We start from the raw sequence: 17,745 nt of genomic DNA, 5'->3' as shown, positions 1-17,745 counted from the left end.
TGTTAAACATGTACTATAATCCGTATCCTTGTACACATTTAGTTGGTTAGAGTAGGAAGGTAGAGTTCAGAGAAAAGTGATCTCATACTTTTAAAACACTATTTATGTGAAAGGGGAAGGCATTGCTTCCAATGGAATAGTAGGCAATGTGATGACTGTAAACCATTCTTGTGAACCTGGAGGCTGAAGAAATGAAAGCTGCTTTTGCTGGGTTTTATTGGCAGTTTGAATAAAAAGAGGAAAAATAGAATGCTGTTGTGCGCTGGTTCTTTCAACCAAATCCTTCAATTTCATAGATGTTCCCCATAAAACCCTCCCTCCAACTCCTCCCCGGGCTTTAGAGAGAGAGAAACCCATGTAAAAATGTACATCTGGGCTGAAGCATAATGCGAAGTCCGCATGCAAGCTGTTTACTTTGGGCTGCACTATAGCAACTGATCCCATATCCTACCGCTTTAGGGCAGACACTTTTTTAGGAGACTTCTTCTTAAGTCTGGGGAGTGACTTGTCCTGCTCAAAGCCTTCGTTGTCCAAAAGTTGCCTCATAGCTATGTTAGCAAGTTGTTCCATTAGTTTAAAGGTTTCACTGATGTTGAGAAACACAGAAAAGAAATGCTGACTGGATCTTGTGCTAACTTTAATCACATCAGGCAATAGCAGAGTTGCATTCTTCTCAAGCTGGGTGATATCTACCCATCGGATGACAAGTTTAGCTATTAAAGAAAAATACAGCTTTAGCAGAAACAATAACAATTCAATAGTTCCAAATTCAAAAATCAGATGATAAAATCTAAAAAGTCTATAATAATTATAAATGACTCACATACGTACTACAATTAAATACCGATTTATGGTGCAGTCCTTTGAAAGTTTGCTCAAATGTTAGTCTCAGTGCTTTCAACTGATTGAGTCGCTAATACTATGGAGTTATCAGTTGAAAGGATTTGTCTACCATCTGTATCAGTGTCTGATAAATCTATATATTTATTACACTATCTGACTGGCAAATGTAGTTAGATTGTTTTACAGATAAAAAAACCTATCACTACACACATCTGATAAGGAATCAAATCATTTTATAATTGTACACTAAACCAAAAATGCTTAACAAAAAAGCAACCAAGATATAAATATTAAATTACTTAAACACTTATTAGTTCCTACAGCATAAATTTTAAATAAAGATCCACTAGTCATAAATAGAGCTAAATCAATTCAGGTGCTAAAAATACAGGTAATTATTCTGGTGACCAAATATCAGTGGCCCTTATTAGCCAATAAAATTCAAAGCTATAAACCTCTTAAAAAAGTTAACATCAATAAAAAAGGGTTCATGCATGTCCATGAATTATCTGCAGTTACTTGGAGCAAAACCTCAACTTTTTTGGAAATAATGTTGTCAGCTAAGTATGAATTAACTTTTGCTGCAGCATTTTGTATATACTGTATGCTGCTCCTTCTGTATAACATACTGTATAGGGTAATATTCATAATTGAAGCACATGTTCAGTTTCGTGTTTAGTTTATTAAGCCACTTTTCCTTATGCTTGTTATTCTAATACTTATTTTCTTACCTCCAATTCCTGAACATGAGAATAAGGACAACATTAAATCATACATACTGTACATTTGTATAAATAAATGAACCTGTTAATAATTCAATAAGAAGACATTCATTCCTACCTTCTCGACCCATAAGAAAGGAATAGAAACACAGATGGTTAATGCTGAGATACATCCAGCCCTGACGTGGCACTTTCCCTTTCCAATAACTGCAGGAATAGTAATTCACAAGTTTCTCCTCCTCTGGCATCCCAAACAATTTATGGAACTTCACTGTTGCTTCCTTAAATTTAGCCGTGTCATCATCTTCTCGAATTCCATTGATTTTGTTATACTCTGCGATGACACCCTGAAGTAGATCATACAAGACCACTTGGAATTCTCAAAGCAACTATGCCCTTTGTGTTTCACTTCTAGTATTTAAATTTAAATTATGATCCCTATTATAATAATTAGTGGATACTGATCCACTAATTTAGAAATAAAACAATTTGAGAAAAAACCCTGTTTCCCCAAAAATAAGACATCCCCTGATAATAAGCCCAATCAGGCTTTTGAGCGCATGCGCTAAAATAAGCCTCCCCTAAAAATAAGCCCTCCTCGAAAATATTTAAATGCAGAGCTGGAAATTAGGTAAGACGGCAAGAGAAGCCCCATCTTGCTCCACGTGCCCCAAAATAATAAGACCTCCTGAAAATAAGGCCAAGCGCTTATTTTGGGGTTCAAAAAAATATAAGACAAGGTCTTATTTTCGGGGAAATACGGTAATTATAATTTTCCCTTTTAGTACATATTCCAAATACAAGCAACCTATTCATATGGAAAACCACTGCACAATTTCATATTATGTTTCAGGAAACAAATGTTATGTTATTATTATGTTTCAGGAAACAAACAAACAAACATATTATGTTTCAGGAAACAAACAAACAAATGCTACAGCTTCATGAGATTGCCTAGGAAAATAGAGTAGCTTGGTCTCATAAGATTTAACAACGTTGCAAGATGCTTGTTATGGTCATTATTAAAAAGATTCTGGAGGTAAGCTAAGGCTATTCATAGGCATGTGAGTGCCGTCCAGCTCAAGAGACTCACATTATTAATCCTTCACATAATAAATTTTTGGATGAGAAAGTACAAATCCACGTGTTACTCATAACTTATTAGTCTCTGCTAAACCACACTGGATTCATTCTTCTACATAAAAATAGCCAAATTGCATGGCAGATCTGCTTTTGAAAAATGATAGTCAAACTCTATAAGGTATGTGTGGATCAGAGGTGAAATGCTCCTGGATCGGACCAGATCGCGCAATCCGGTAGCGATGATGGCGGGTGGTTCGGAGAACCGGTAGCAATAATCCCTGCCCCCCCCCGCCCATGCCCAGCTCAGGCGCACGATCATCAGAGGGATTTTTTTAAAGCATCTTTTCAGCCAAAGAAAAAATGCTTTAAAAGTAAAAAAAAAAAAAAAGCCTTTGATGATCGCGCAGCTCAGCTGTGTGGTAGCCAAAAAACGGGGGGGGGGGAGTCCGTTTTCCTCCCAGGCTTCTGGGGAGGAAAAACGGACTCTGCCTCACCCCATTTTTTGGCTTGCTTAGCAAGCCTGCTGGAAGAGGAAACGGACTTCCCACCCCCATCCCATTTTTTGGCTTGCCTAGCAAGCCTGCTGGAAGGGAAAATGGGGTGTGTGTGGAGGGGTTCATTTTTGAGAGAGAGAGAGAAAGAAAGGAGGCAAGAAAGGAAGGAAGGAAGGAAGAGAGGAAGGAAGGAGTACAAACCTGGCACTAGACGCAGCTTCAGAGGATAATCCAGGGCTGGAAGGGACCTGGAGGTCATCTAGTCCAACCCTGCTCCAGCAGGACATTGCTAGTGAGTTTCTGTTGTTTGATCCCCCAATCACATAGCCACGCCCACCCAGTCACATGAACCCCCACCAAGCGGGCCGCGGTGTGGCTCAGGCTGTAAGAAGCCTGTTATTAAAACACAGCTGCCTGCAATTACTGCAGGTTCTAGTCCCACCAGGTCCAAGGTTGACTCAGCCTTCCATCCTTTATAAGGTAGGTAAAATGAGGACCCAGATTGTTGGGGGGGCAATAAGTTGACTTTGTAAATATACAAATAGAATGAGACTATTGCCTTACACACTGTAAGCTGCCCTGAGTCTTCGGAGAAGGGCGGGATATAAATGTAAATAAATAAATAAATAAAAAAGCCACGCCCACAAAACCAGTAGCAAAAAAAATTAGATTTCACCCCTGGTGTGGATGTTATGTGTGAGCGAATGTTATGTGTGAGCGAAAGCGACAGTATTACTCCATCAACATTTTAGAAATTGGGATGGAACTGGCATGTGTTTAAAATACCAAATTGAACCTCTTCCTACGAATATCATTTAATACTGGCATTGCTAATACTGGCATTACTCTGATAGTGCAAACAATAATACACTATTATTAGAATCATATTTTTAAAAATGCACACACACAAGAAAATCAGATATAAAATAAAATTATATACTAGCTTTTCCTAGTCACATATATGTTGAACAGACCAAAAAATACAATACCTGTATTTTTCCTCTGACGAAAGTGTTTATATCATTTTCATTTTCAAAGATAGAAAGAGTTTGTAGTAAATTCTGTTCAAGCCATTCCCAATGCTCAGTTATTTCTTTTCTTGAGCAACCTAAGGCAGGAACACGAGGTATTTTTAAAATTATTCCATTATGAAGAACTCATGCACAGAAAGTTTTAGTACAACTATTACCAGTCATTATCAAATGGTTTTAAATGATGTCTTCTGCTGTAGCTCTTGCCTGGAAAGGTCATCTTCCTCTTTTTTTTTCTCATCTCACTAAGGTTCATTTCTCATTTTAAACAAGCCAGATGATACTAAAAACCAAGGATCCATGCCTTGGTTGACAATTTCACAGCAATTCAGAATATAAACCCTGTTTCGCTCATTAAAATTTTAACCAAGCCACATTTTTTTAAGTGTGGTCACCCTGAAGAACTGCGAATTATTTGATACTAGAAATTAAAGCTTGGGATGTTCCTGCTGAAAGGCATCTTTGAATGGTATCTCTTTGGCATCATCGTTTCTTCACCTTGTCCCAAACAGAGTTCATGTTCTTTCAAACTCGGTCCCGAGAAATAACTGCCTGGCAAACGGTTAATATAATATTTTCCCAATACAAACAGAAAGAGGTGAACAAGAGAATGTCTCCTATTCTTTTTCTGACCTCATGAGATAGGAAATGGAATCAGAAATAGGTATGTAGAAAAGTCTGGTTCTATTCCCTTACAAATTATTAAGCAATATTCTTACCAAACGTCATGTAATATCAAAAATGTATTAATGCTTAATACTTAATGAGTATTATTCTCATTAAGATTTTTAAAAATTGTTTTAATTCCTTGGAGGTATTCTCTGTGTAGACTGCATACAAATACTGGCTGATGGAAGCCAGGGCAACAGTATTTATTTATTTATTTATTTATTTATTTATTTATTTATTTATTTATTTATTTATTAATTAATTAAACTTCTATACCGCACCATCTCCCGCAGGACTCAGGGCGGTTCATAGCCATATTAAAATACAACAATACCAATATAATAAATAACAATTAAAACCAAATATTTGATGGCCAAATCACTAAAACGGTAAAAACCAATTTAAAACCCATTTAAAATTTCACTAAAATATTTCTTAGGCTAGTCCAGCTCGATGGAATAATAAAGTCTTCAGTTCACGTTCGAAGGCCCGGAGGTCAGGGAGTTGTCGTAACCCCGGAGGTAGCTCATTCCACAGGGCCGGTGCTGCCACAGAGAAGGCCCTCCCCCTGGGGGTCGCCAACCTACATTGTTTGGTCGACGGCACCCTGAGGAGGCCGCTCTGTGGGAGCGCACAGGTCGTTGGGAGGCAATCGGTGGCAGAAGGCGGTCTTGTAGATATCCCGGTCCTAAGCCATGGAGTGCTTTAAAGGTGGTAACCAACACCTTGAATTGCAGCTGGAAGGCCACCGGTACAGTACAATAGATTGCAAGGCAGTCTGTAGATAAGAGATTTTAGTTTGCCAAAACAACATGAGCATATCAGCAGTAAAACTGGGCTTTAACTGCATTTGTGACATACAAGCCAACAGGAGCCAAAACTGACTGATACTCTCCTCAACTTTTGCAAGGAATGCTATATATGACTTTGCTCAGGCAGGCACCTCCATAATTCACTGAACAAGGAGGAAGAACAACATCAAAACTGGCAAAACTGGCAAGATTCTATTATTATTGGCAATCCCAATAAAAGTCATTTTAGCTTTTTATCATCAGCTTCTATCAACCACATAGTGATGACTAGGGCATATGAAAATTGTGACTTGGAATGTAAGTGGTAAAGAGCATGAATTCACAAATGAGATTAATAAATAAAAAATAGGTACATTGTGTGTAAGTGAAACTAACGGTAAGGGAAATGATGTTATAGGTATGAATGATGGTAACCAGCTCAATGGATGTTGTTGTAGGGATCTGAAGGATTCATTTTTCTCACTCCTACATTTTAGCATCTACATGAAACACCTGGAAAAGTCATCCAGTAGTTCAGGATGAGGTATTATCAACCTGTGGATGATATCCAGCTGTACAATGTCCATTATAGGCAGGACTGGAGATGCCATAGAAATTTAGACCCATGTCTGAAGGCTGTGGAGGCCTGACTGGGACCAAAGGGGCTGAAGTTGAATCACAAGAAGACAGAGCTGCTCTTTCTTCAGAAACATCGGTGTTTCCATTTATACCCTAAATCAGGGGTTCGGACCGGATCATGTGATCCGGTAGCAATCGCGGCTGCTGGTTCAGCGATCCGGTAGCGATGGCGAAGCAAAGCTCTGCCCACCCACCTGGGTGTCATTACTTCCTGGTTAAAACCAGGAAAGCGAGCGCGCATGCAGGGCATGTGCACTTCCGAACCGGTAAGGAAGATAAGTAGATTTCACCCCTGCCCTAAGGTGGAATAGTATTTTCACCAAGGAAGCAGGTTTGGTACTTTTGAGTCCTTCTGAGTCAACTAATTGCTGAATTCGCAGAATATCGGTCATCCTAGATCACTGAGGAATGCACAAATATGATAAAGTTTTATTTTATGGATTGAAAGAAAGGATACAATACAGTGAATATGCTTTACAAGGAAGGTCTTACAAAAATACGGAAGTGAAGGTTGGTTGGGTAAACGGACAAGAATTATAATGATGGAAGGAAAGCATACATAAGAAGCAATGGAATGTGCACTGCGTGGTTCAGCACTGAACATGATGTAAGCAAAGGTGTGTGATACCTCCATCTAGACTTCAGGTATTTATTTATAAATGTAAAAGACTTTCTTGTGTTGATGGCAATAATATTCTAACTGGAGGAAGTATTGTTTGTTTGAAAAATGTAAAGAGAGAGAGAGAGAGAGAGAGAGAGAGAGAGAGAGAGAGAGAGAGAGAGAGAGAGACTGATGGTGGCATAAACTACAGATTCTGGTCACCATATTATAAAAAAGATAATATGGACTATAATACTCTGGAAAGAGTGTATAGAAAAACAGCAAAGACAATTAGGGGCCTGGAGGCTAAAACATATGAAGACTGGTTGCAGAAATTGGGTTTGTCTAGTCTGGTGAATAGAAGGACTAGGGGTGACATAATAGAAACGTTGCAATATTTGAGGGGCTGCCACAAAGAAGAAGGGGGTCAACCTATTCTCCAAAGGAAGAGAAGGCAGGACAAGAAGCAATGGATGGAAACTAATCAAGGAGAGAGCCAATCTAAAACTAGGGATTAATTTCCTGACAGTGAGAATAATTAACCAGCTTTTGCCTTCAGAAGTTATGGGTGCTCCATTACTGGAGGTTTTTAAGAAGAAATTGGACAGCCATTTGTTTGACATGGTATAGGGTCTCCTGCTTGAACAGGGGGTTGGATTGGAAGACCTTCAAGGTCCATTCTAACTCTGTTATTCTATTCGATTTTTCTTATTCCATGGCTTCCATTTTTTGGCTTATTACTGCTTACTCCTTTTCTCTTATCTTCCTAATGATACTTACCAGAAAGAATATAGTGTGGCGAGTCTGTGTGTTCATAGCTGAATTGTGCTCACAATCAATTACAGTATTTTGAAATGAATATGAATGCTGCAATACATATTCTATAAATCATTGAAAAGCCTATTAGAATTCTGTCAGAAAGGCACTGGTGGATGTAATGCGGAAATAAACTGTTTCTTAACCTCCTACAGAGCTTGCAGAACGATATTGTTTCTGAAGAACTGCAAGCATAAGCTTATATGTGATCCTGGTCTGTTGATGAAGAATGACATCATTCTGTCTCCCTTCCAGAGAGGCATTTCTTGGAACATGCATCACTCTGAAAAGCCTGCATAATTGAACCAGAGCAGCAGAACCTCTTATCTGATAAGTGCACTGAACCATGCTTGAAATTAATGTATGAAAATATATTGTTAAACACTGGATGTTGTTCTGAAATCCAAGTTAAGTCTTTCTCCAATTTCTATATGCTTGCATGCTCAAAGATTCAAAATAACTCTTCCCTCACACCTGTAATATTTTAATGGGAAAGTCCTATAGTTTAATAGTAAGTTATTAATTCCTTGTCACAACATAAATTATTAGAGAAGTATATATATAAAAATCAAAATCTGGGTGAAGGACAGAACCACTGAATGCCCCATTTGCATGCAATAAACTTATCCCAAATTGTATATAAATGGGCCCTTAAATATGGAATCTTCTACTTATAACCTACAGCATATCAGCAACACCTAAGTAAGTTTGATTAAATTCATAGTAGCAATTAAACATTTTTTAAAAACTTATCAAAAGCCTGAGTGAAAGCATTCAAAAATTTGATATCCAGTCCATGAAGATGAATCTGACAATTTAGAACTTCAGCTTCCAATACAGAAACTAGGATTTACTCCTCATATTTATGAAGGAAACTTGAGATTTTTAATGATATACCAACAATGCTCCTCAAACCCTTTTCCTGTCTCCATTCAATACTTAATATTCCCCTTTATCAGGTTCAGTGTACACACAACCCATCTTTATTCCAGTTCTAACTTGGCACTTTTCACAGAAGTCTCCCTTCCTTTTATCCCTACAACAACACTTATTTAATTTCCATAGCTGAGAATACAGTTGAACTTTGGTCTTTGTAGTCCTAGTCCAAAACCTCATAACTATGTCCACTATTTGTTATCCAAAGACAAGGCAAGCCAATCATACAGGACTTGTCGTTCAGCAAAATAAGCATGAGAAGTCCTGCTGATCTGGTGGACCATATTTTACAAAGAATAAATATGTATTTTCATTCAAGGAATATCAACCCTATTGAAAATAAAGGCCAGAATCCAGAATTACTAGGGCTGCACAGAGGACACAGAAAACCCCTTCAACTACAACGGCACCACAAATAGAACTGTAAGTCAGCATTTCATCTTTGCATCTACCTGCAGAATTAGATGGAAAACTACTTTAAAAAAAGTAAACAGAAAATAAAAAATGATCCACATTTACTGTGCAAGTTGGCTAATTGTTACAGAAACCAAAGCATAATACATCTACAAGGAACCACATAACATAATAACAAAGTTGGAAGGGAACTTGAAAATCCAACTCCCAGCTCAATCAGGAAACCCTATACCATTTCAGACAAATATTTTTTCAATCTCTCCTTACAAATCTCCATTGTTGGAGCACCCACAACTTCTGGACGCAAGCCGTTCCATTGATTAATTGTTCTCACTGTCCACAAATTTCTCCTTAGTTCTAAGTTGGTTCTTTCCTTGACTAGTTTACATCCATTGCTTCTTGTCCTGCCTGCAGGTTGCTTTGGAGAATGGGTCGGTCCCCTCTTCTTTATAGCAGTCCCTTAGATATTGTAACACTGCTACCATGTCACCCTACATACCAAATTCCTGCAACCATTCTTCACATGTTTTAGCCTCCAGTCCCCCAATTATTTTTACTGCTCTTCTCTGTATTATTTCTAGAGTCTAGAGTCTCAACATCTTTTTTATATAATGGCAATGAAAAATGCAATGTTCCAAATGTAGACTTATCAAGGCAATATAGAGTGGTACTAACACTTAATGTGATCTTGATTTATACTTCTACTAATATAGCCTAGGACAGTGTTGGCTTTTTTGGCAGGCTCATATTTAAGTGATTGTCCACTATGACTCCAATATCCCTTTCACAATTACTATTATTGAGCCAGGTACCACCTACACTATAGCTATGAATTTGGTTTTTCTTGCTAAATGTAGAACCTTGCTTTCCTTACCATTGAATTTCGTTTTGTTAGATAAGGCCCAGTGTTCAATATCAAATAACCATTATGAAGGAAAACTGATACATTTAACTGTATTAGTTACATTCAATAATCTTTGGTCAAAAAAGCAATACCTTGAAAACAGTTCACATACTTACCACAAGCAATAGTCCAGTATATCATAGAATCTGGTGCTTGATACAGAATACGATATGGTGCTACCCTTGCACTTGAATCTAACATAACATCAAGAGTTCCCACAAGAAGTCCTGGGAAAAAAAGAATTATGCAAATATTACTTGTATACTAAAAAGGGTGTGCCACATTAAAGCATACTCTAGCTGTGGAAAGAGTTAAATAGCAGATACAAAGGTATATTTAAACTGCGAGCACTGGAGCCCAGTACTTAGATTATTGGCCTTGTAAAATTGCATCTATACTTTGAGCAACTTGAAGAATAAAAGATATAAAGTAAGCTGGGCTTGTTTTATTGAAAAATCTGGACCAATTAACAAACATGTTTAATGAAGTCCATATGATAATGGGTATGCCTGCCACAAATTTCTGAAGTTTTCAAATGGAAGGCAAATGAAAATCTTCACAGATATACATGAGAATTTCAGAACTAGTCCATGATCAGTTCCAGATCAGTCTGATTTCTCAACACTGGTTACTTTGCCATTGGCAGATTCTGCTCTCACCCTCTTTTGGAGTCCTCTTTTGGAACTCATTTTACACAATCATTTCAATGCACATGAGGAATAGTAGCTGGATGCAGTGGTGGGATTCAAGTAATTTAACAACCGGTTCTCTGTCCTAATGATTTCTTCCAACAACCAGTTCGCCAAACTGCTCAGAAAGTTAACAACTGGTTCTCCCGAAGTGGTGCGAACTGGCTGAATCCCATCACTGGCTGGATGGCTTAGCAGTTCTTCTTATCAGCATTTCAAGACCGACAGCCAAGAAAATCACTAGTAATCTTCAAGCTGCTTTTCAAAGACTGGATACTGGAATGAATGAGTTAGAATGAACAGTACTGGGCCAGAGGAATAACTTATGGAATAGCTCTGTATATTTTTTTACACTATTATTCTTTATACAATTAAATTAGAAGGTAAGATATAATTTTTTCTTAATACGATTTTATTAACTTTCAAAAACATGAATAAAAAATAAATGAGCAAGGCAAAAAGAAAGTAGAAAAAAAGAGAATCAGACAAAAAGCAAGATAAAAGTACAAAAAACAAAGGAAAAAGTAAAGAAAAAATAAAAAATGGCATTGACTTTCTTTGATACAGATATAAAAAATACAAACAACTCTTATTCTAAAATTAACAATATACGTTATGTCTATAATCCCATATAATTCTAATAATCAAATCCCAAAATCAAAATTACATTTCTCTTAGGTTTTTTGCAAAAAGTTCAAAAGTGGCTTCATTAACAACTCATCACTGATTCCTATCATTCTTTCCCTTTTTTTAGACTATTCAAACTATGAGCAATACAGGAAGAGTTTTATCCTACGTCACTAGATGAAGCAGTACCGGAATAGTCCTTGACTTAAAACCATTCATTTAAGGATGGTTCATTTATGTTACGACAACCTTGGAAATAGTGATTTATGACCCATAGACCACATCATTTAGCAACCAAAATCCAGTACCAAGCCAAAGACTACATGTATAGATGTATGTATGTAAATGAATGAATCATTCAGCCTCAGATGATTTCTGTTTTAGAACTTGCTACTTCCCCAAATTTCATTTCCCTAAATGAAATTCTTAAAATACCCAACATGTAAGATTCTTATTCCAACAAAATTTGAAACCATTTTATATTGAGGCATAAACAAAAGAAACCATCTTATGAACTGTCAGCTGTTGTAATGATTTGATAAGTATATGGGGCTTATAGGTCTACTTCTTCCTAATTCTCCAGCTCTTAAACCTTGTTCTTACTGAAATTTTCTTCTCTTTCTTCTGTCATTGTTGCCACATCCTTCTTCTTGTTTAAATCTAGCACAGGGCCTCTGTCGTCTGCTTGCTTTATGGAAAACAGTAATTGCGTGACCAAATATTAAATTGATATTATCTAAGTTTATCATTTGGGTTAGCAAATGATGCAATTCTGATAGATTCTTCAGTCCACATGGATTTTAAAAACATCAAATACAGTTAGAGCATCTAATATACATTTATTGGCGTAGGACAACAATGAAATTGTTTGAACCACAGAACTGAGCATGTTATTTTTACAGACAGTCCTAGCCTTACAACCACAACTGGGTTCAGAATTTTGGCTAAGTGATGCAGTCATTAAGTCAGTCACCATTTGACTGGACCTGATTTTACAGCCATTGTTATCATAGTCATTAAGTGAGTCACCATGGTTGTTAAGCAAATCACATGGTTGTTAAGTGAACAACACTGTTGTTAAGCAAATCTGGCTTTCACAATTGACTTTGCATGTTGAAAGCCAGCTGGGAAGGTTGCAAATCACAATCAAATGACTGCAAAGGATTGTAACCATCATAAATCTATATTGTTTACCACCTAAATGTCCAAAGAATTAATTTTGCAGCAATTTTTTTTTATCATTGTCTGAGAATCTGCAATTAATAGAATTCTTTTTAAAATGTGTTTTTGTTCCTGTGAAGTTCCTCAGACTGTGAAGTTCCTCAGTACTTCTGAATTCTGGCAATGCAGTAGTTGAATGCAGACATTATAGTTTCTTGGCATGTTGAGACATACAATACAAAATCCCACCATACATCCCACCAAAGGATTTAATACTACTACATACCACCAATCTATTATGGAGTCAAGTTCAGAGTCAGTTACAGTAATAAAAGCTTGTTGGCAAAGACAACATTTCTCATATTTTGCTCCTGCTCTCTTTAAATAGTATATCTGTAGCTTTTGTTACAGCTACTTTTTACTGGCAGCAATTCTCTAGAGTGGAGATTTATCAGAGATTTACTGTATTTTTAGGAGCCAGCAAAAAGCACAAGAAAACATATCCTGGGCAAAGGGCTGATTTCTTTTCTCACTTGGTGCCACCATTGAGAAGTAATGATATCAATTGAGGACTCATCACATCTATGGCAAAGCAGAACAACCCACAGACCACATTTTCCTATCAGCCATTTTGGAGGGAGAACATAACCAACAGATAGTGATATGGGACTAGCAGATGAGAGCCGAAGCTTCTATTTAAAAAATTTTCAAGGAAAATAAGTAAATATATTTCTCTTTTATTAATTTTACATAAGCTTGTCTGGAAAAGTAAATGCCCCCGATATAAATTTTTCTTAGATCATGGTAGATGGTAACATACAACCAACCTAAACTATCCTGAAATATCTAAGCACAACTGGATTTGGAAAAATATGGATGAAAATCCACCAGGAATTCCAGGGCTACAGGTAAGGCTAGGCTAGGCTATGAAATTAACAACCTGGATGAAAGCAATGACAACCTTTTTCCATATTGTTGCTAAAAAACAATGTAAACGGCTCCATGGAGTCATTAACAGTCAAACTCTATTCAAGAGTGTCTTTATCTTTTTATCTAATTACAAAGGAATCACACTGGGCATCAAACCAAATTGCAAAGATAAGATTCAACAGCAAGATGACCTTTGCAACAGACACCCCTACGCATATACACATTTCTCATATACAATGAGCAGAAATGGGCTTTGCATATCTCTGCTCTATTGAAAGTTGTTACTCTTCAAACAGGAAGCCTCAAGCCTGTGATTCTTCATTGCACTTTCCCCCAACCTGATATTTTATCCACATATTTTAAACTATATTCCCAACATATTCACTAAGCTAATTTGAGCGGATGAAAACTCTAGTTTGAAGCTGCTGGACAGACCAAGTGCTATCAATCAGGCAGCAGAGGTTAATGCAGCTCCATGGGCTAATCTCTTTGATATTTGGCTGTCATGAACAATTGTAGAGCAAGTGTAGTTGGAGCAAATAAGAGAGACATCATTGCTGCTGCTTTTACAACCATCACCTCCATACTCCAAGTCAACTAATCCTGCTGCCCACCAACATTTCTTCCCCAACCAGAAAAAGATACTTGATGGTGCCTGAGGAGGTAAGGGGAGGCCATTGTGGCATTCAAACCCACTGTTACAGCTACAGTGTGGAAAAACATCCATTTTACCCTTCACTCTTTATTACTCACTCTCAAGCATCCAGCCTAGTTGAGGAGAAAGATGGTATCTGAGCTAGCTTACCATGAAGGTTAGGGGGTGGATTCATGTGAAATATTTGTCTTGGGATCAAGATATTATATATATCCCTATGATATATGAGTCAAAAGAACAAGAAAGGTGTCTGGTGTTAGCTATTTTGTGCCATACAAATTGCTATTCTGTAGTTTGCCAAATCTAGCAGCGCATTTTGCCTGGGCACATACAGAATTGTTAACCAAAACAATGGTCACTGGCCCGCCCACAAGCTAACAATTATAGGTGACATTCACAGGCTGCAGTTTAGCCTACTATATATCGTAACTGTAGAAAAACTTTGGTCGACCCACTGGAAATCAATGGGATAAGTAAGTCAATAGCTGTTCCAGAAATACAAGCAAGACAATTTATCTTGAGCTAGATTACATGCTTGTGAGTGAACACCAAACATTTAATTCACTTATGCAATATTATGAAAATATCAGCTTTCACTTGAAAAAGTAATTTTCAAGCTTTATGGCTGCAATCTGATCTCAGTGGCTAAAAGGAAAATTAGGCTCCATGGGAAGACAAGACAGAATTTCCAAGAATCGAAGAATATTGGATTTCTGCCCAATATTCTTAATTCCTAGTGTAGAGAGATTTTCCTTACGTTTCTGAATCAAGAACAGGGGACAGTCCCCTTGTTTTCCTATATTTGCTGATCACTGAGACACTGAGTACTGTACATTCATCTTGTAGCAAATTTTGAGCATTGATAACTTTTAGTACAGATGTAAAGAATATCATAAAACCCACAAGTTCTTGATTTGAAGTTATTTATATGATAGTTATTTGTGCCCAAGGATCAGCATTTTCACAGCAAAAATCACAACAAGAAGCAATTATTTACAATGAAGAACTAATGAAGGGATCCTGTCCAAGAGGATATTATGAGCAAATACCCTGCCTGCTTTTCCCCCAGTATTCCCATTTAAGCATTCTGTCTAAATGTATACATGTAACTAACATAATATTTAGTTTGGCCTCAAGTGCTTCTCAAGAAATGATTGAATAAATTATTTTAGATGTTGGGCAACTTACAAAATAATAACAAAATATCCTACAAAATGGTAAAATCATTTTGAAGATGAAATACAATGTTAAGTATCATAAGATCATAATCCTCTTAAAATACTTCAATGGGCAGCCACTGGCATAAAAACTGCCAAAACCTTTTCAGCATCCTTGCTAGATTCCAACAAACTAAGTGATGTTGGCTGAAAAGAATATACAGTCCAGATCAGGAAAGGCTCCCGGAGGCCCTCATTTGTCGCCTGGCCAAGACCTTGTTGCCAAATTTAACTACATGGTGATTCAAAATTGGTATGCATTTTTTTTGAATTTAAAAAAAAATAACAACAGTGGAAATGAAGGCTATTTCAACCCACTTATTTATTGCTAAATAATTTATTGCTAAATAATTTATTGCTTTTAATCTATTTAAACAATGTACATGGCTGCTCATCCTATTCATGTGACTCTAGGCAGTTCACAATTCATTAAAATTGGAAACACACTACTAAAGCTATCAGCAACAGAACACACTATAACTGAGGCTATCTACATAGCTCATATTTTCAGTCATCTAACATCCAGGCCAAATGCCTGAGAGTTGAGACATGTCTTTAAAGCTTTCTGAAAGGCTAAAAAGGATGGAGCCAATCCAACCATTTACTGCTGTGTGCAGTAGGTGTAACAGAGATTAGCAGATTCTTTCAGCATGCCTCTTTGCAGGTTTATCCACTGTTACCATTTCTATGCATGTTTTTGGAGGAGAGAAGATGACAGCAGTTTAATCTATATATATAAAAGTGAAAACCACTCACGCATCATCATGAAATCTCCAGAACAGTAAAGCCTACAAACTTGAAATTTGGCATCTATGCTCCTCTTGGCTTCTAGGTGCTTACTAAGAAAGGATTTTTTGAAATGACCATCAGAACATTATTATTTCATATACAGTATTATATTCACATGTTCTGATGCTAAGGAGTTAGATGTTCTAGTCCCCCTCCCCACCTGACAGGAACTCTGTCCCAACTGCCAGTTGCCTTATATTATCTTTGCTAAACCAGGCGTAGGCGTGGCCAGCACATGACTCATCAGGCCTGCGGGCTGGGAATTCTACTAGCCCTCCCCCTTTGTTCCAACTGCCACTTGCCTTATATTAACACCTCTGATGCTATGGAGTTACACATAGTACATTAAGTTTCATGCTTTAAGTGTCAATTTATCACACCCGAACACATAGTTTCATAGCAAAGCACGAGCGTCCAGCTAGTACCACATGAACCCTCTCTATGCTGCTCAGAGGGCAAACATAGTGGCCACATTGTATTTTCCACTGAAAATATGGAATGCTATCTAACGCCACTAAGCAGGTTTGCACCTACTTAATACCTGAAATCAGTAAGAATTAAGCTTAACTGGAGGGAAGCTTCATCTTCATTGGAATGAAAAACTGGACAGTTCAGGTTCTTTTCCAAGATATGAGAAAAATGAGAAAGAATAACATTTGTTGCATTCTTCCTGTCCTAGTGATTGCCTCCAATACAGATAAAAATGAGTGTCCAAGGCTGAACTTTGCAGCAGCCTTAGTAGGCTTAGTAGGCATGTGGACTCTTATTTGTAATTTCTCAAGCCTATTTACAAAGGGTGGGCTGCACGTAATGTTTATTTTGTACACATAATTAGTATACACAAAATCCAGGTTATGACTGATAAACATGTTTTTCTTGCTCAAAAGCATCATTTATTTTTTTTAGTGTGTAACATTTTATTTTTAGAAACTAACAAATGACACATAGACACATTCACCAAGTATTCAAAGAAAAAATTACTAAGCTGTACATTCATACAGCTAATTATTATTACATATAATTTCATACCAAGGTATCAGTTTATGCATCGTTAGACAATTCTGTAGATAAAAGGAAGGATGTCTATCCAAGGATATTAAAAAAAGGTAAAAGTATTTTCATACATATTTTTTACAAAGAAGAAATCTAAAATCTGAAAGTCTAAAGTACACAGTACCATGTTTTCCTGAATATAAAGCCAGGTCTTATATTAATTTTTGCTCCAAACACACATTAGGACTTATTTTATGGTTGGGTCTTATTTCCAGGGAAATATGGTACTAAATGTGTCCATCTGGCTGATGATCTTAACAGTGGGGAAATCCAATTTTTTTTATTACCGGCTCTGTGGGCATGGCTTGGTTGGCGTGGTGTGGCTTGCTGGGCATAGCAGGGGAAGGATACTGCAAATCCCCATTCCCTCCCACTCCTGGGGGAAGGATATTGCAAAATCTCCATTCCCACCCTCACTCTGGGGCCAGGCAGAGGTGGTATTTGCCAGTTCTCCAAACTGCTCAAATTTTCTGCTACCAGTTCTCCAGAACCTGTCAGAACCTGCTGGATTTCACCCCTGGATCCTACCTGGGGCTTATTTTTGGGATAGGGCTTATATTATGAACATCCTGAAAAATTGTGCTAGGTCTAATTTTTGGGAAACAGGGTAGCAATAATCTATTCCCTCCCTATAATATCTACTCTAGTTTTAATAAACAGTAAACTTAAAACTGTCTTAAA

At 37.2% G+C, this 17,745-nt stretch overlaps 1 protein-coding gene across 3 annotated transcripts in view; it reads right to left on the bottom strand.

Annotated features, from left to right (window-relative positions):
- Positions 1-17,745, bottom strand: part of TBC1D9 (TBC1 domain family member 9) — a 57,789-nt gene that overhangs the window by 32,655 nt on the left and 7,389 nt on the right. For all 3 annotated transcript variants that reach the window (XM_058193086.1, XM_058193084.1, XM_058193085.1), the window contains exons 2-5: positions 10,060-10,170; positions 4,132-4,250; positions 1,684-1,912; positions 452-713 (exon numbers count right to left, since the gene is read on the bottom strand). In XM_058193086.1, the coding sequence (XP_058049069.1) occupies positions 452-713; positions 1,684-1,912; positions 4,132-4,250; positions 10,060-10,170 (721 nt within the window). The remainder of the gene's footprint in view (positions 1-451; positions 714-1,683; positions 1,913-4,131; positions 4,251-10,059; positions 10,171-17,745) is intronic.

The sequence above is a fragment of the Ahaetulla prasina genome, chromosome 8 (genome assembly GCF_028640845.1).
Source record: "Ahaetulla prasina isolate Xishuangbanna chromosome 8, ASM2864084v1, whole genome shotgun sequence".
Taxonomy (NCBI): Eukaryota; Metazoa; Chordata; class Lepidosauria; order Squamata; family Colubridae; genus Ahaetulla; species Ahaetulla prasina.
This window is presented reverse-complemented; position numbering and strand designations above follow the sequence as displayed.